General features: G+C 30.5%; 1 protein-coding gene across 1 annotated transcript in view; it reads right to left on the bottom strand.

The window, feature by feature from the left end:
* Nucleotides 1-20,378, bottom strand: part of poe (E3 ubiquitin-protein ligase-like protein poe) — an 80,354-nt gene that overhangs the window by 14,370 nt on the left and 45,606 nt on the right. Inside the window, exons 38-51 of the mRNA XM_043052964.3 lie at nucleotides 20,134-20,304; nucleotides 18,048-18,230; nucleotides 17,868-17,936; nucleotides 17,533-17,622; nucleotides 17,367-17,459; nucleotides 16,998-17,285; nucleotides 10,585-15,801; nucleotides 9,013-9,536; nucleotides 8,202-8,374; nucleotides 6,282-6,595; nucleotides 4,922-5,162; nucleotides 4,094-4,291; nucleotides 3,072-3,193; nucleotides 2,513-2,770 (exon numbers count right to left, since the gene is read on the bottom strand). Coding sequence (XP_042908898.3) covers nucleotides 2,513-2,770; nucleotides 3,072-3,193; nucleotides 4,094-4,291; nucleotides 4,922-5,162; nucleotides 6,282-6,595; nucleotides 8,202-8,374; nucleotides 9,013-9,536; nucleotides 10,585-15,801; nucleotides 16,998-17,285; nucleotides 17,367-17,459; nucleotides 17,533-17,622; nucleotides 17,868-17,936; nucleotides 18,048-18,230; nucleotides 20,134-20,304 — 7,941 coding nt within the window. The remainder of the gene's footprint in view (nucleotides 1-2,512; nucleotides 2,771-3,071; nucleotides 3,194-4,093; nucleotides 4,292-4,921; nucleotides 5,163-6,281; nucleotides 6,596-8,201; nucleotides 8,375-9,012; nucleotides 9,537-10,584; nucleotides 15,802-16,997; nucleotides 17,286-17,366; nucleotides 17,460-17,532; nucleotides 17,623-17,867; nucleotides 17,937-18,047; nucleotides 18,231-20,133; nucleotides 20,305-20,378) is intronic.

The raw sequence follows: 20,378 nt of genomic DNA, 5'->3' as shown, positions 1-20,378 counted from the left end.
CATGGTTAAATATCCCATACATGACGCTTTTAGTGGTCACGATTTTTTAAAAGACAAAAATAAGAAACAAAATTCCCTGTATTTTCCCAGTTTGTAAAGAAAAATCTAAATTCGCTGCATTTTCCCTGTTATTTCAGGTGATTTTTAAATTCTCTGTATTTTCCAGGTTTTCCCTGTGGAGTGGCAAACCCGGTATTATAAGGCAGGGATCTGCAACTGCAGCAAGTAAATATTATTTATAATTAATATAGTTAATATACAGTACAGAACCCGTTATCCGGAAATCAGAAAACCGGAAAACCAAATAACCGGAACAAAATTCGATAAATTTTCCCACCATTATAAAAAAATTTTTTTTTTTCCTTATGAAATTTTAGGATTTTTCGTTCTTTTTTTAAAGATGTTTACCTTACCATCATTTTGGAAATAATCATTAGTGTATTGCTCCATCGTTTTTTCTTCTTTTTAAGATTATTTCCAAAAAAAATTTTTTTTAGTTGTGTTTAACAATAAAAAAACGGCTTTTTGTAGCGATTCAGAAAACCGGAAAAATCAGTTATCCGGAATAGCGATGGTCCCGATCGTTCTGGATAATCGGTTCCCTACTGTATAAGCGTTGTGAAGACCATTTAAAACACACAAAATATGCCCTTACAAAAAATTTATAAATACATAAAATCAAAAAACAAAAAATGATAAAACATCCATTTTTGGGCATTTGAGCAGCTGCAAAAATTTTTTGTTTCAATGAAAACAATACATTTTTGTAACATTTCAAATGTATTAAAACTAACTTTTAATTAAAACAATAAATGTAATAAATAGAAAAATAATTGGAGCACTAAATGCTTGCATGCATTGATAATATTCCGCAACCATTTTTATTTTAAATGCTATTCCAATAGGTCAAGAGAGAGGTCGCTTAGTATTAATTTTACTTTTTACATTCTTTGCCATATCTCGAGAACTTTAAGCGAAGTGAAAATTTTTTGCACTGAATTATAAAACACGTTTATCTAAAGATAAATCTAAGCAAAATATAACTTTAAGTAAAGATTTATTACTTTTTATTATTTTGTTTAATAACAGTCAAAAAATGTTTAAACTGTAAAATATAAAATTTTTTACATCATTTTAAAGAACATAATTTTAAATGAAAAAATATAAAATTTGAACAAAATCGGTCAAATAATACCCGAGAAATCAAATTTAAAAATTTCGACTTTTAAAAAATTCGATTTCTCAAGAACTATTAAACCAATTTCGTTCAAATTTTGTATTTTGCCACTTAAAATTACAATCTTTAAAGTGAGGCAAAAAATTTTATACCTTACATTTTCAACTGTTTAAATAAAATAATAAATATTTACTTAAAGCTATATTTTGCATGAAGATATCTTTGGACTTGCGTGAAAATATCTTTAAATTCATAATTTTGTGTGATTTTTTTTTCATCTTTTTTTAAAAAAATTTGCTTAGAAAGCTCTCGACATATCAAGATATACGTAAAAAGTAAACTTAACACTAAGGGGTCTAAACTTTGGATTGCTCTCAAACGAAGTGGACCATTTTCCCCATATTGCGGCTATCCCCCTATCCTATACTTTAGGGAGTCAGAAATCCAAATTCATCGAAAAAAGGTTAATTTATCCAGAGAAAATACGTTTTTGTTTCTTATTCAGGAAAAGTCAGACATTTTCTACTTTATTCAGGATTGTCCATTTTTTGTTTTGCGCACTGTACATTCAACAGAAACACAATAAAATAGTTTGATACTTTGATTCAGAACAAAATTTAAGGAGTGAATGAATTAGAATTACATCTCATTATTTCTTAAGATACAACAAATAATTCTTAAAAACTAGTTTAGATACTAAAATAGATCTAGACAATAATTTAAATGATATACCCAGATGAAGAAAGTTGAAAATATACAACAATGTTAATAAAAATGTTTAAGAAAGGGAGCCACTACATTTCATTTTGTTGGCTGTTACAATACCTCCAGGTTCTCTGATACATGTGAGTGTTTTGAAACCTTTATATTTACAAATCAGTAAGTGCTTTTAATTAAAGCTTCCTGAAATAACCCGACTATCTTACATTATGAAATTACAATGCTGCATTTGACTACAGTTATGAAAAAAATTTTCTTCACACAACTTAGCATACTTATAGACAAATGTGATGAATTTAACAAACATTAATATTAAAATCCACAAACATTTAAAAATATTTAATTAAAAAATATGACTAATGAAGTTTTGTAAAAAAAGAGATGGCTTTTTATTTAAAATGAAACATATTTTTTTCTTTTATTTGCTCTCAGAACAAGGAATAAATAGAGGGGCTTAAAACGACAAAAACATAATTACTAATGTGAAATAATAAAAATTGGCAGAAGAAGATGGGAAATGTAAATCCTTAGAAATATACTGTTTTAGGTAAAACTATATAAGGACAGGTGTTAATTCTGAAATAAAAAATTTAAAGCTAATTATTAATCACTTACCTTCTTGTACACTTCTTTTACGGGTAAATCTAAATTGATAATCTTGTTATTAACTAAAAGCTCCATTCCACTATCATCTTCCAGTAGGGCTACAAGTTCACAATCCTGACAGATCTTATTCTTAATGTCTCGCATAAGAGGACCCATTCCAGGTTCATTAAAGCTGTAAGGATTACCCAGCATTCGACCTTGAAGAAAGTCTTCTTGCTGTGGATCCTTTTCTAATGTGATGTAAAATTCGCCAGAATCACTTTCTTCCTAAAAATCAAAATTTTTCATTTTTTTAAAAAGTTTAAAGCTTTTCTGATAGAACACTGAACTATATAAAAAAACTGAAATTACCATTGATTTTATGGGATAATAATGAATAGCTTTAATATATTTTTAACAAATATATTTTTATATATTTTTAACAAATAAGCTCATCTTTTTAAAGGCAAATTTATTCAATAAAATAAATATCTTTAGTTAATTTAAATATTTATATATATCTTTCACTTTATTTTAAATCTCTAAGCAACATGTCTCTCAATTTACTTTAATAGAACGAACAACTTACAGGAAAGATGACGGAGCAAAGTCGCTCAAATATAAACACTGGTGTACGCAAATCGTCCAGTCCATATTTCTTTACAGTTTCCACACAGACAGCCATAAAAGACATTGTTTCAGATTCAGTACCTGCAATGGTTTCATTTAGACACATGTTATAAAAAAAACCAGTTGAAAAAAATATAGGACAGTAATAAAATATTTATTTAACTAAACCATAATGCTAATATGATTAGAATATTATTTTGTGATAACAAAAATTGAAGCCTGATTTGAAATTAAATGAAATTCAACACATTTTTAAATGTATAAAAAAGAAAATTATTTATTCATTAATAACGTACTTTTGCTAATTTTCTATATCTGTCTCTCAATATCTTACAAAGTTTTGAATTTCTTTAATATTTTCATAGTTTTTTCTTCAAAGAAAGCTATGAGGACAGTTTTTAATAGAATAAATTAGGTTTGCGATTCAATTATTTTGTAGTATACACAATAGAAGAAAATCTAACTTTGGTGAGTTTGATCCTGGTAGCTAATTAAACAAACATTGTCATAAGTAGCAAAATGCAAATTAAATATGTCCTGACGAAAAGCCATCTTGTTGATACAGTACGAAATTTTTAAAATGGGAATACAGCTCAAATGCTGCAAATGTTGTCTGGCTGGGGCCAAATTAAGTAGCATTTTTAATGTGGCTATTAAAAGATAGAGCCTGGAGCTAGATGCTTGGCTGGGTGGTGCATGAAGGGAGAAAAGTTATTAAAAAAAAACATCAATTTCTATAACTTAGGTTGGACACACTGCTTAGACTTCAACAACATAAGTCAATTGCAAATTGATAGATTAGATTCCTGATTTATTTTAATGAGTCAATTTTAATTGATAAGGTCAGATATCACTGGTCACTGATAAGGTGAGATCTCACTGGTCACACAGAACACTTTTTTTTGTTATTTAATTCAGACCATACATGAACTTTTACAATCATGGATTTAACAAGAACAGATAAAGATATAAAATTTTTACCAGTTGTCATTTCTTCTAAAAGTTCTAACAGTTTTTCCTGAGTTTCATCAATGAGTTTTGTTCTTTGTACAACAAGTTTTCTAAGAGATAAATAACCATTAAGTACACATCCAACAAGGCGAGACTTGTAATGTTGTCTTATTGGGCCAACTTCGATGAAAGATTCTAGAAGCTCAGTTAACATTTTCAGGGCATATCCTAACAAAAACAAATAAATTATTGCACAAACTAAATACACTCTAAGCTATTAAAAAGCAAGACCAATTTATTTATATATCACAGGAATTTTATTTTTGAAGTAATATTTTTTTGCTTTCTATATACATATCGATAAGTCTTTTGAGTTACTGAAACAAAATGTTTTCTTTACTAATTAATAACCACAGTTTCTTCCAATACCCAATTCACACTACAAATATAACTATTAAAATTTTTAAGTTTATTGCTCTATGTAAAAAAAAAATTGACTTGCTTTTATGAAATTAAAGTTCACTTTTCCTTCTACAACATGTGAAATGATTATTTTGAACGTGTGGCCTTAAAGGTGTGAACTAATTAACTAAAGACGAAGAAGGAGAGAGAAAAAAACGAGAAGAATGAGCTCCAAATTAAAGCACAAAGAGAATATGGTGCTATAAAAATAAAATTACAATTTATTGGGATTCTGAATAAAATTTTTAGAGACTTTTTTCAGAAGAATGGCATATTAATATATTTTTTTTTTTTAAAAAAATTCACTCCGAAGTAAAATGACCATTGTGTTTCAAAATAAAAATTTTTTTCTTTTCAAACTAGGTGGAAGAAATCAAGCTAAAACTAAAGTGTTACCTTGTGAAAGATCAGAATTCAGAGTTGTTTCCTCCAAGAAACTTAGATGTTCAATTTCATGAGTTATTAAATTTCCAATATGAGGTAAGAGACCTTTCAGAGCTAAGTAATGCTTCCAAGGAGCAGGGTTGATTAGATTTTTATAGAGAGTTAGGAACTCTGCGGCACTTTCACCAGCAGATCCTAAGTCATCTAGGTAAGATGTCAACATGTCAAGAACATCTCTACGACGACTTGGTATCTGCAATGTAAAAATATTTTATTTAGAAAAACTTCTGAATAAAATTATCACAAAATATTATTGCTTTTAATCTTATAAAATTTCTTATGTAAACATAACTGTAATATTATTTGAATGTCAAAATTGTATTTAATAATAATTGGAATTAGTACAACTTACATTTTTTTAAAAATATAATTTTTTTTCATAAATAAACATTAAAGTTTGATAAATTCATTGCTGAACAATGAGATATACTTTCAGTTACTGCTATATTTATTGATATTTCAAAAACATTTATTTTAACAGCAATATTGTAATAAGGTACATTTATAAATTATAAAAAAATATTTTTTCTTTCCTGTTTAATTTTATTTATATCCACACATAGGTACAGAGCTGTCGATTTGTATGATAATAGAGAAATTTGTTTCTTTTTGTGGTTATGTTTTAGTATACTTAATGTTTTAGTATTTAATTTTGATTTTTAAAATTTCAAAAAATTAGTTTGATATAATATTGATACATATAAATCTGGTAATAGAAAAATTTAATTAATTAAAGGAATTAATTAAAATAGTAATAAGTGAAGTAACACATTTTTTAGATATTTCTTTTGTCTACAATAATCATTTTATAACTTTGTTAAATATTTCCCATACAAGTTGGCATCCATAAATTTTAATTATATCCATGGATAGGTACAGGGCTGTCGATTTGTATGATAATAGAGAAATTTGTTTCTTTTTGTGGTAGCAATACTTATGTTTTAGTGTTTAATTTTGATTTTCAAAATTTCAAAAAATTAGTTTGATATAATATTGATACATATAAATCTGGTAATAGAAAAATTTAATTAATTAAAGGAATTAATTAAATTTAAAACAGTAATAAGTGAAGTAACATGTTTTTTAGATATTTCTTTTGACTACAATAATCATTTTATAACTTAGTTAAATATTTCCCATACAAGTTAGCATCCATGTGGACGTTTATTATGAACACAACCCCTAAGATATCAAGAAAAAATAACTAAAATATCACTTAGAAAATCCTTAAAACACAATTTTTTTAAAATTTTAACTTATGAGTTTGTGTTTTATAATAAATCGTGTATTTTGTGTTGAGAACCATTTATACCTGGCACAAAGCTTCAACTACGTTACAAGCCATAGTCCTTGCCGCTTGTGAAGAAGGATTGAACATAACACGGCGTAGCCAACTAGATTGAAGCAATTTCAACTGCATCATATAGCGCCTTGTCTTTTCTCGCCATCTAATACCATACTTCTCCATTAAGTAAAGCTGATGAATTTCTTCTTTCTTCATTTTGGAGACATTGGGTATGTTTTGGTCTGTTGCTTTGACAGGCATTTGTTGTTTCCAGGATTTAAAAGATTGCTTTGGATCTCCAGTTAACCAACCCTTCAGATCAACCCCGACTTTCATTCCAGCTAAAACGAACAAAAAAATTATACTGAACCATAACTGTTGTGTTAGTTAGCAGTGAATGAGAGCATTGAAAATATTTTGTAACAATAAATTTGAAACACAAATTTTGCAACGAAGTGATTTGATGACAAAAATAAATTGGATTAAATGTAAAGTTTAATGTTACAAAAGTCATGCCAAACGCAAAATTGAAAACCTGAACCTACACGTTACCTATCAAAAGTAACATAATCAAATGATAAGAAAAATATCTGATGCAAAAATAAAAGAGAAACAAAATAGGAAAAAGTAATACTAATAATTTATTAACACCTTTGTTAATGGGCAGATTTCTTGTATTTATTACCCTTTAAAGATTATTCAAAGAATGACAATTAGCAACATGTGAAAAGTTTGTTTACTTTAAAAGAAAATATGCAGGTCACAAGACAGTTATATGTAGGCAGGAGGATCAAATGACCCACTTATTCAACAGTAAGCAGTGTGCACGCCTCGTCAATGCATGCGTTGCTATGGAAATTACTGCTATTTAAGAACTTCTACAATTCATTTTGTTTTTTACTAAGTTGGTTATGCATCGATATACTGGTGAGTTTACTCTCGAAATGTGGGACTTGAGAGATCCTATAAAATGCGACTGAAGTTGCCAATAAAGAGATTTTTATCCCTTGAACGATGTTTTCATTTGCCTTCTTTATTAAAGAATCTGTAATCTAGTCTACAGCGCACCACTCAAGCCTTACATTAAAATAATCTAAGGCAAGAGGTATTTTTGTAGGTTTGTCAATATTAAATAACCTTAAATCAACTAAATAAAAGAGTGAAGAATTTTTTTAGGGAATAAAACATTCATTTCAGTCTTTAAAATGGCCTAGTTTCACGAAAATTTTCTTTATATAAAACTGAGAATTTAAATTTGTTTATTGAGAAAGAAAATTTTAAATTACATAAGTTGATAAACTGTGTAATTTGGCAGAAATTTTCCTCACTAATACCTTTCTATTGAACACACAAAAAAAAAAGATTGATTTATCATACAATTTTTAAAATTAAAACAACTATAAAATCATACTAAACAATTAAAAATAAACAAAAATGTCCTAAATCACAACATTTTTGTTACTCTAATAATATATTTTTATAAGTTTTATAATGAATAATTTTATGATGTGCATGAACTACAGAGTGATCAGGGTAAAATGGTAAATAAGAAAGAACTGATAATGATAAGGCAATCATGTAAATTTATAAATGATTATGACTTCATAAGAGCCAAAATAACCATCCACATTTCATAACAAAAAATTAATAATGAATAAAAATACTCAATGCTTCTTTTTGACCTTAAACGCATATCCGACTGGAATTATTTGCAACAGCTGAATTTTGGCATTTTTTCTGATAATCAATTATTTACTGCAGCATACCTTTGATGAATGTTATAATTTGGCTACAGGACTAACTTACAAAAATAGCTAATAAGTTGCATACAACATTCAAACACAGTTTCATGTGCATAAAAGAAAAAAACAACTTCATATGAAATAATTGCTAAATAGCAAAAATAAATTTTAAAAAATGGAGGGAAGAAAAAAAAAACAATGATACCTGCAACACTGACTGTCGCTAAAGAGTCAATAGTCTTGTCTTTGCTCTTTTTACTCAAAAATGGCTCAGGTTTAATAAGAACTTGAAGAATTCTGAGGCAAGGCAGTGTTATACTTTCCATAACAACAGAGCTTTTTGCATTCACACCCATCAAGAAAAGTTTCATAACACACCTATAATAATATTTTTTTTTTTAAATTTGTTTAAAATATATATGAATAAAACAAATTTAACATTAGAATTACAGAAATTTTTGGACCATAATTCGACAATATTTTTGAATTAGGAAACAAATGCAACTACAGTATTCAACTTTTCAAAATTTAAAAAATATATTCAAGTTTTTGAACTTTATATTTGATTTAATGTGATTAAATAAAATGTTCTAGGTTACTTATAAACTGATAAAGTTTTACTGTTGAAGAATTAAAAGATAAATAATTAATCCCGCTTTTCTAAAAAAAAACCCCTACTTTGTAAGTAATTGAATGTGGAAAAGTAGCGCACTGCAGCTAAATTTCAATACTGTTTTAATAAGAGTTAACTAGGAGGATTAAAGATACAGTACATTATAATTATAAAGTGAATTATAAGTACATTACAATTATACAATGAACATGGGTTTGGATATTTTTTTTCTTAAATATCCAAAAAACCATATTGTCTCTTTGATTAGAATGATAAAAATGTCCAGAATTGTTTCATAATTTTGTTACATTTTAACAAAACCATAAAATACGCAACAAAACTATCATTTACACTCATTTAAAATAAGTAGAAATTGTCATTTTCAATAAACAGTATAACTAACCTTAATCTCTGCTCCCAACAGGAATCCAGTTTTTGTAAGCTACTTGCTAACAATGCCACTTCATGCCTGACTGCTGCAGCTAAGTCTGGAGTTGTAACTTGTCCAGTAAGAGCAGTAGCTATCTTCTCCATGAGCAACGAGTTGAGATCAGACGTGGCTCGAGTGTTATCTCTGGTGAGGGAGCACAGTAATTGCCGCACTTCGTGTCTAACACGAACACTGCCATGGCGTAAGTTGTAAGCCACAAGTTCTCGTATCAAACCTTGGCTGCATAAGATCATTCTGTAACGACTATTTGTTGACAATGCTCTTAGAAGAGTTACGCAATGTTCCACTGCAGAACTGGCACACCCGTAACATTTACCAGGAGCATTTACAGCAAAAGTAGGACCCCGAGAATCATCGGGCGTTTGTCGTTTCTGAAGCAAACTTTCTTGCGTGACAGATATCTGGGATGCTAATTTTGCTCGACTTTCACGTTGGCGCCTTTCATAGTCTACTAGTTCTTTTCGAGATGCAAGGACCTACATAAAATTAAATTTATAAGATTATATAAATACATTTTTGGGGAAAACTTGTATTAGATAAAAAAAATATAGTGAGACTTCAATGATATAACACTTCGATAATGTAAGGCTTTTTAACAATGACCAGTTTTTAAAAACCCTGATAATTTTTACTCAATTAATTTATTGTTAAAACATACAATAGGAAAGACTATGCAACTCTTTATAAGCGACCGATAAGCAGCTGCCTATCTATAAACTAAACACACATTCTAAGCAAGGAATGTTAAAATGATTTTAACAACAATATTAAAGAAAGCCTGATTTGAAATAAAATGTCAGTCTCTAAGATAGGCATGTTCTCTTTAAAAATTTATCATTTCTAATATTTTGTCAATTTAATGCTTATAACTTAAATATTTTTTTATCTTTCAGGCATTAACTGAGAGTATCAAGAGAAAAGTTAATATGATGATTGCATTAAACCAACCAAACTTAGTATAGTAGTTAAAGAAACTTTACTTTAAAATTAAAACAAATAGATTTTGTTATGCATAACATGGAGGTTATCAATATAAATGCGCTTTTTATTTGACTTTTTTTTTTAAATTCTCTATTTAGTTCTAAATTTAAATAAAAAAAATATAATATAGTAATATTTATACAATGTATAATATTCAACAAATGCAATCTAGCAATTATTAAGTGTTTTTTTATGAATATAAAATGTTAATTTCGGTAATCAATTAATAATTTGAGTGACCATTATTTTTAACACTTTTCTTCTTCTTCCAGAACTAAGGGAAATGGATGTGGAAACCTACATTATTTGTGGGTTTCTCTACTAGTAAAAGCACCCTATTGAATTTTTTGTGGATGTATTTTTACTTCTACTATTGATATAAAATATTATATATCAGAATGTTGAAATAACTTGCAACATATAGAGTATACCTTAATAAGTTACATAATTAATGATTAATTAAGTTTAAAAATCACACTTAAATTTCAATGCAAAGTTTTTAAAATATGAATGAAATTAGTGAAGAAATAAAAATTTAAAGACCTTTTGAACAATCTTGCTAAGTTCATCAAATGAAGCTTTACAATCTGCACAATAACGTTGAGCAAGTTGCTGAATTGCACGATTAACATTAGATGAGGAGACTGATGCTGAAGTACTTGAGCTAGAATTTTCATCAGGAGGTTTTTCAATTACAGCATGTTCATATATTCGTAATAAAAGTAACTCTAGCGCTGGTTTGTTTGCAATTAACTGTTTATATACTCTATCAGCTTTTTCCAATAAGCTATTTATTGTGCTTATAGCTTTCTTGCGATCTTCTTCACTCTCGATCGGATCAACAGCACAACAAGGTTTGGCCGTAATAGTGTAGTCAAACTTGGCATACTTACAGAAACCACAAGAGTTGCAAAGGAAAGGATCTTTTTCGTCATAGTTAATTGCTCTGCATTTGTGGCACTGGAACACATTTTCACCACAATTTGCACAAACGCCAGGATTGGCAGGAACAGAAGCACTGCACCTTGGACATTGGAGTGTCTCCGATGAGGCTTGTATGTTTTCATAAAAATCAGCATATTCAATCATCAAATTACAAGCTACAATGGGAAGAGGAAATTCTATTTTCAATTCAGTTTGCCCAGCAGCCAAAGTGCATTTTTTAGCTTTATTCCAAATGGATGGCCTGTTTTTTAATTCTACGACAGACTGCACTGAACGGTTATTGTAATAAATGTTTAAAGTGTGAACCATTTTATTTCTTTTTAAGTCTCCAATACGCAGAGTGATTTTTGAAATTGTATGACTTCCTATTAATTTAACAATCTGAGTTGTTGTGGTGAACCGCGAATCTACTTTAATAGCAGATAGTTTAATATTAGTATAGGGCACTTCAGGATTATTACAAACTAGACAGGGTTCACTTTCTAAATAATAACCATCAAATTCAACTAAACCTTGAAGAGAGTTGTAGATATTAGAATTGGGATGATTCATTAGAAGCTGATTTTGCAAATGCAAGATATCCAAGCCTTTTTCAATGTATTCTTTTTCTTTGTCTTTATCTTGTTGAGGCATGTTGAGAGTAAAATATCCTAAAAGATCAACAAACTGTGCTGCTCGTCGGCCAAATGCTGGTAATTTAGGCCATAATTTCCACATTAAATCCAGCAAGACTTCTTGTTGGGAAGGGCTTGAATTTTTATGCAAATGAAATATCAATGCATGAGCTTGCCATCTAACTGATGTAGCATTGGATTCCAGCAGAAATGCACAGATGAAATTACTTAGAAGATTTTTTTCAACAAATTTATTCACTTGGGCTGCAAGAGCAACACACTGAGCAATGTCACATTTAGATGAATCGCTAGTTTCTTCTGTTTCAGTCTTCTCTTTTTCTTTTCGCTGTTTTGATGGTGAAGTTGCTCCCTGAGAAGAGCTGCTTGGTAGTTGTTGTTGCTGCATTGCTTTAGCTCCACATAATGCACACTGTAACAGCTGCAAAATAATAGGGGATACCCCTTCATCCAGCAAGAAACTAACATGAATGAGAAAAGGGAGAATAGTTTCATCTTCTCGACAGAACTTTTGCCAATTAATGGTTCTGGATGTAGCAATGTCACTACAAGCTTTCAAATGTTCAATCATGTTAATTAAAGAATCATAAGAAAGATTCAGCAGGGTATTATTTTGAGCAAAATCAATGTATCCCCCTTGATTGCAAATAAGTTTCACATCTTTCATGTGAGATTCCAAAGCATGGAAATCACGTAACTGGCGATATTTATCTTTAGATCCACAAATAAATAGCAAAAGTTTTCTAACTTGACGACGTACAAAGGGAGTCTGTTGCATCATCATATATTCACATAAATAAAGGAACCAAGACTGTGAGAAAACAACAGATTGAGATCCAGGTATAGAATTGAGAATTTTCTTAATTTGGTAAGGAAGCCGTAATACCATTTCAGTTAACAATTGAGGATATGCTTCAAAAACATCATTGGCATGACCTTTTACATACTGCTTTAAGAAAAAAGGTGACATATCAGGAGGAGGAGAGAGTGGGTGGGATTTTAGTAAGTTTCCTGTGATACTAGAAGACTTGTCTTCTGTTTGTACACCTTTCCAATAATCTAATAAAACTTTTAATACTTGCAAGCAATAATCAATGGCATTAGCTGAAACCAAGGCTAAAGCTGTAGCACTACTACAAAATGTAGATGATTCTCCAGCCAACTTTAATGAGCCTTTAAGTCTGGACATCATAATACTAAGTAATCTCATAACAATTAAATTAACTTCTCTAGCAGATGTTCTTTCAGATATTTTAGAAATATCTTTATTATTCATGTCAAGAGCAGAAATAAGAGCTGGTAAGAGTTTGGCCAAGGCAGCACAATCTTTTTCTTCATCTCCAACAAGATCTGATGTTAACATCAAAATTACTTGCATAAAAGGTATAGCTCTGACTCCTCCAACTTCTGAGAGTTGAGGAAAGTACTGCAGCATTTTTTCTAACAGAATCAAACGTAAAGTATGTAAACGGAAGCTGGTATCAACGTCAGTGTCCATTTCGAGCCCTTCTTCGCCTTGTGGCATAGTCGAACTTGGTAACCCTACAGAACTGGTTTCAGATCGAGCCCCAGTAGTAATACTTTCGGGGACATTATCTCCATAAGCACTGCTACGTCCACTAACATTATGTTCACCCATAATTGATTCTACTCCACTGCCGCCACTTTCAGACCCAGCACTGCCTCCTTGTTCAGCAGGAGATGTGCGCAGCGTTGACCCGTCGGTGGCTGCAGTGCTTCCTTCATCATCACTAGCTCCAGCAGATGCTGTAGTGTCAGAATAATGTCCACCTTCAATAGATGATGCATGATGGGATCCTTGAGCAGCAAGAGATAATGCCTGCAGATTTAAACCACCAGGCTGATCTTCAGGTTGGTCTTGGAGGCTTAAAGCTATGGCAAGTTCAACCATTGTTTCATCATCATCATCTGGAGGTATATCTAGCATTGGAAAACCACCTTGTCCAATCAATGCTTCAAGAGCGGGAACACCACCTCCTGCTCCGTCTGGAGGTAAAAGAACTAAGGGGTCTAAACCATCAACTATTTCAAACTGCTCTAATTCTTGTTGGAAATCATGGATATCCGGTTGCTGAGGAACTTGAGCCTGAGCTTGGTTTGATGAGCTAGGTATTGACTGAGATGGAGCTTGAGGTTGTGGATGACTTCTAGACTCATTTGGTTCTGTTTCATGAACTTCACCAGGAGTGCTACAGCGTGGTGGAGATGGAATAAAAACTTTTCTTCGGCGTACTCTAGGTCTTAATACACGAATTAGAGCTTGTTTAGCTGCAAAACTGACAAGAGTATCTTCACAAAGGAGCAATTTTACATACAGTTTTGTTGCAAGCGAAACATGTTCAAGATCACATGCAGTGAAAGCATGGATAACTTCAACAAGAGCATGAACTGTAGCCTCAACATGAACAAGTCCCCTAAATGATACTGGTGCAATTGCTGGATTACTAGGTTGCATAGCATGCAGATGCCAAAATGCATCAGTCAGCTGTATCATGAAATGAGCAGATCCAGATATATCAGTTTTTTGAGGACTTTCAAGGTTGCCAGATTGCTGTTTTTCAAATTGAGATGTTGTACTAGTTTCTTCATTGCTTTGATTTAATTTTGACCCATGATCTAAATCTATTGATGATGATTCAAGAGTAGAAATGCTATCATTAGTTTCAGCAAAACGAACTAAATTAGAAGGTCTAGCTACAGCAACACTTCTTGTAATAGCAATTAAACGATAAAGAGCTTCCCCATCTAACTCATCGGTAGGTTTCCCTTCTTGACTTGCATTCAAGCACTGCACAACATAGCTTAATAAAGCATCATCTTTGTGAGAGCAATAAGAATTACGATTGCTATGCAGAGTAGCTAGAAGAGTTTTTACATGTTCATGGACTAGTGAAGGCATTGGTAGGGTTAACATTGTGGTAGCTAAATCAATTGCTGAACTTTTTAGTCCAGATTTTTCTTCAATATTTAGCCCTGAAGAAAAGCAGCCATCTAATAATTCTAAGCTGCTGCTTACTAATCTGTCTAGAGAAGTAAGAGGTAATGGAGTTGCAGTCACACCATCCACTCCTTCTACACCAGATTCAGTTCCTGTTCCTCCTGCAGTGCCTGATGCTGGTTGAGAAGGGAAATCATCATTATCTTCTGGCCATCCAAAAGTTTCTTTCGTTTTGCCAAATATTTTAATAGAATCAACCATAGTAACACCTGATGGATCAGCACTAGCACCGAAAAATATTGTAATTTTTTTATCAGCAGTGAGAGATTCCTCTCTAGAAAATGGGAAATCATACCATCGATTTCTGCTGAGATTAACTTGAACACTTCGTCCAAAAATTTCAATATAAGATGGAGCTCTTTGAACATCCTGATTACCAACTAAAACTCTGCAACCTACCATTACCATTGAGTTATCTGCATTGTTCACCTCAATAGTAAATCCAGCAGGTTTAGTGCTAGCAATATACAAACCAGTTGTATTTAATCTATGCTTAATTTGTTGTGTATTGTAAACTTGCAAAACATCATTTCCACCAAACTCTATATCATTCATTGCTGTACAATGTTCAAAGAAATCAACAGGGAACGAAACACTTCCAACTGGTCTACCACTTTTAGCAGCTTTCTTTTTCTTTGAAGGTTTATTGCTGGTATTAGACACAGGCTGAAAGGCGGGTGTTAACCAGTAATTTGTCTGATCTTGATTTGCCATGTAAATACGAAGGCTACCATCCTCACACAATAGGATCAAAGTTGTTCTTAGTTCTCCACATGTAATGACATGCCTGATCGCAACCATGTCAGTAATTTTGGACTTAGCAGTTAAGAACTTAATTTCCTGAACTAGCACAGTATCAGGTTTTACCATTAAAATCACAGGGTTGTTTGATGCTTGAATTTGAGCTAATATCAAACCAGGATGATTAGCAACTTCAGACCATTGACAAAGAGGTTGAGGTGTTGGTTTACTGCTATTACCGCTGTTATTGCCATTAGCACTGTTATTTTTCATTTGGATCAGGAACATTTGAGAAAGCTGTGATGATATTCTTGATAAAGGTGCAATAAAGCTTTTTCCTTGAGCATAACTGAAGAATAGCAGCTGAAGAGTGTGAGAGTAATAAATAGAAACTCCACCACCACCAACCATTCCATTTGAATCCTGAAAAATATATCAGTAAATGGCATTGTATAATAAAGAAATAATGAATTAAATAAATTTATGAGAAACCATTTAATACAATTTAATAAAAAAATTTAAAGCCCTGCATTTATTTTTTTTCAAAGAAAAAGTTTCTTATGGTCAACATTAATTCTCATAGAACAATTTATACAGGATTAAATAAAAATAAAGTTCTATAACAAAGAATATCTCGTAATCATGGGAGTCTCGTAGTCATAAATTTTTTTAAAATTAAATATGTAAAAATAAGATTTGAAACTAAAATTTCTGAAATATAAAAGGAAAATAATAAAACTAGAGAGATAAAATTTTTGAAATTAAATATGCAAAAATAGATTTGAAAACTCGTCAATTAGTTTGTTTCCAGGTAGAGAGAGAGAGTGGGTAGAAAAAACATTGTGAAAAGAAAATAGAATGAAAGACAGCTAAAATAATAATAATAAAATAAAAACAGTCTTTAAATAAAAATCGGAGCCACTTGAATAACGGCAAAAAATTTAAGGAAAAATATATTTCAAAATAGCTGATGAGTTCTTGAAGTAATCCATTGCACAGAAAAAATTTAACTGCAAAGGGTTGCTTGTATGCACAATTGGCAACAAGAATAACATAATAACAAGAAAAACGTGCTTAGCATGAATGTCTGCTTAGAAGTTATTTCTATTTACTTTTGTGTACAGAAACATTGTAGCACAAGTTATAAATGACAATTTTATAGTAATACTTCAAAGAAATTTTTCTTAAACCAAAAACATTATGCATAATTTAGAAGTAATGTTTATAAAGAATTCTTGTTTACTCTATTTTCACACAATGTTCCTTGTTTTCAATGCAATGTGCAACAATCAACTAATTTCCATTATATATTAAGTGTAAAAGTTGACTCCTACTTTTGAAAGTTTGAAGAAGATAATCATATATTGAAAATTATGATACAGATGTGAGTGTAAAAATAGCTTAAATAGTAATATAACTTAAGCCTATAAAAAATATGTTTTCATGAAATTATTTTACAAATATCCTAAATGTTACAAACAGACATAACTCTTTTACAGTTATTTATCGCCTGTGTTTATAGTTATATTGCACATATGTTTTTTTTTTTTTTTAAAGTTAACTCTGTAATTGTATCATAATTTAATTGCTAGATATAAATGTAAAATTAAAAAGCCAACCTTTAATTCAGGATGCTTGGTTTCTAAAATATTTGTGACATAAAATGGTCCATGTTTGGCACAACTCTCTTCAACCATTGGCTGATAATAAATATGACCAGCTGATGACATAAGAATCAAATGCCGCTGTCCGTCGTCCGAAAAAATAAAGCAGCAATCTCTTATTTTTTCACTGGGAAGAAGAAAGAAAAATTGAGGACTGAGAGCATCTTGGGACAAATCATAAATTTTCACCATATCTGCTGTTACAAGAGCCAATTCAGTTTGTGAGCCAGGTAACCACATAGCCTGAAATAATTTTTGTTATTTTTAGATCAAAGTTTTATTATTTGAATATAATCAAGAATTCAATTGCAAAAAAGTATGTACCTTAATGATATAGTTGCCTGATTCTAGTTGAGGATGCAAAACTAAATGATCAGATACAGAGCCAGTGCCACTAAATGTGAGAATGTGGCAATCCTGTAAGAGATTTATGCAATAAGAATCAAAATAAAATTAACTCCCTCCAGAAAAAAAAAATATTAATACTTACTTTTAATCCACAAACAGCTAGAAAATCTTCATTGTATGGGTTGCCAGTTATTGACAGAACAACAAATGGAACAGGCGCTGATGCCAAACGCTGAAATTGGAGATATTTTCAGAAATTAGTAAACAAATATGGTAAGAACAAAGTAAGATCTTGATTTAATACTTAAGTTTAAAAAGAGTTTAGTTTGAAATTTACATGGATTAAAAACATAAATACATTATAATTTCTTTAAAGAAAAAAAATAAGGTCAAAAAGGTTTTTTTTTTATCTACTTGAAGAACTCAAAAATGCATTGGTACAACAAAAATTTATGTTGAATAAAGTATTTCGCTTACAGTTAAAGTCAGCTTCCGTTTACTTGAATCAGCTTGTTTTAGTAGGGCTGACAGCTGAAGAAGTGTGATCTATGAAAGAAATGCCATACAATAAAAAATTCAAAAGAATTAGTTACGAAATGAGAGAAAAATTGCACTCTGGAGTGGGAGATTTAAGAAAAAGTAAAATGAGAAACATACCTTTCCTTTCTCATGACTAACAGCAAGGTGCTGTCGTTTTCCCTGAGGTGAGGCTAAACAACACATAGCAACCCTTCTAATCATATGACTGCTGATAAGCTGTCGGATAGTCTGTCCTTGTTCCCCTGAATAATTCATCCTAACATTCTCAAAAGCTCCTTCTTGTGAGCCAAGAGTTGGCACCTTAAATAAGTAAATAGTAAAAAAGAAAGCTTAAATGAACACAGTGATGAGAATAAGATATCAATAATTCAAAATAAATTTCTATAAACTAAACAGTTAAACACAAAAAAAAAAGTATATTAAAAATTAGCACACCTTTTCTGCAAGAAATATTTAATGTAAGCCCTTGAGAAATTAGGATAGACAATTCACAGACATGACACACTTTAAATATAAAAACAGTAAACTTCCTATTATCAGCTGAAATAGGAGGCACTATGGAAAATTGCAAAATGGTTTGTAAATGTTACTCATATGTTTCAGAGTGTAATGTTTTTACTTGAAGGCCTTAATTGGGAATAGTTCTCCAATCAGAACTCGCCAAAACCCATTTAGATGCATATTTCCCACATCAAATATGAGTTTTTTTCACTCCTCAAAAATTTTTGTTGAGACATTTTGATTTTTTTTCATCTCAAACTGTTAAAGACAAATATTTCTTTGAAAATAAATCAGTGAGTTCATCGATTTTTGAAGCCGAATAATCAGTATTCAGCTAAATTACTATTTACTACATTCCTAGTGGGCAGTTGGGACTTTCTAGAAGGTATGTAAAAATAACATACGTAAGAAAAACTTTTAAATAGAAGTATACTTCAAAATTAATAATTTTATTTTGCATAAAAAAACCATGGTTAACTCTGCATAAATTAGCTGTTATGATCATTAAGTAGTTAGTAATTCAGCGATTTATTAATAGGGAAAAAAAAGGTTCTAAGCCAATTAGATGGTGCAAGTTAAACTTTGCTCGCTCCTCTACAATAAAAAAAAAAATTTTGCACTGGGAAGTTTGAAATAACTTTTTTTTTTTTTCGTTTTTCAAAATTTATACTATTGCTTTTTGTTATAATAGTTAGGGATTTTAAAAATACTTCATTAAGAAGTAATTTTATGCTCTAGGGAAAAGTTTTTAGCCATTTTTTTTATGCTATGACTACTTTCATAAAAAAAATTGTTAAAAAATTTACAAACATAAAATTATTGATCAATAGAAATTTTCAAAAATTTACTGAATCAAAAATACAGGAAATAGTACATATAAATATTAAATAAAAAATAAAGTTTTATTTAAATAGTTTAATAAACGTTCATTATTATTATTTTTTTTTCATGGAAGTGTTAAAAAAACTTTTGCAGGAAGGGGGCCAAAAAATGTTGGGAACCTATGATTTAGATGATTAAATTCCTGTACAATCTGTTCAATTGGAGATAAACAGTTACAAAAGAACTACAAACCTAACACTTATCAATACATTCTGATGTGTCAATCTAATTTTAAATTAGGTTGACAGTTTAATATATCAACACAAATAATTTTAAAACAAAAGTTGTTACACTTTAAAGGTTTAAGGGTTGAAAAATTTTTAGTCTTAGTAACAACTAAATTGGACTTGCTATCCTTAATATTTTAAATTATTGAGCCCCAAAAACTCAGCAGTGACAGCACTGAGTTGTAATTGCGAAGCATTGAAATTTGATCCTAAGTGGCAGCTTGAAGACCACTCAGCTTCAAGTCAATGGGCACCAGCTTGTTTGGGAAATAAAGGGGGCTTGCATACAGCACTGAACACATTGCCACTATCATGCTATTGGTCATGAAATTGTGAAACCTCCATAACCCCAGACAACCAACAGGCTGAGAAAAGAATGTTTCACTTTTCTACTTTAAAATATTATGATTACTCTTAAATGAGCTGAGATAAACATTTAAATATCTGGAGTAATGGCTTAATAATGTCTGTAGGAAAAAGAGAAGACATTGAAACAAAAGTGTAAAAAGTAAAATAAAACAGAAAAGAGAAATTCTTTTTCAAGTGTAAATAAATAATCAAATAACAGTGCAGTAATGATAATATGCACATACCATTAACTGATCTGACTGTTCAAAAACTTTGTCTTGAGAATGAAGCTCTAATAATGCATTTTGTGCTCTAATTGAACTTCCTATAGGTGAATTTCGTTGACAGGATTGACTTATAGCTGGCATCAAATATTGCAGAAGTTCCAAAACTGTGGCCGAGATATTGGTAGAGAACTAAAAAGATAAGAATACACATAACAAATCCAACTAAAGTTTAAATTGTCCTAGAATACATTAAAAAAAAGATT

Source organism: Parasteatoda tepidariorum, chromosome 1, assembly GCF_982258835.1.
Source record: "Parasteatoda tepidariorum strain Cologne lab strain chromosome 1, Ptep-v5.0, whole genome shotgun sequence".
NCBI lineage: Eukaryota > Metazoa > Arthropoda > Arachnida > Araneae > Theridiidae > Parasteatoda > Parasteatoda tepidariorum.
This window is presented reverse-complemented; position numbering and strand designations above follow the sequence as displayed.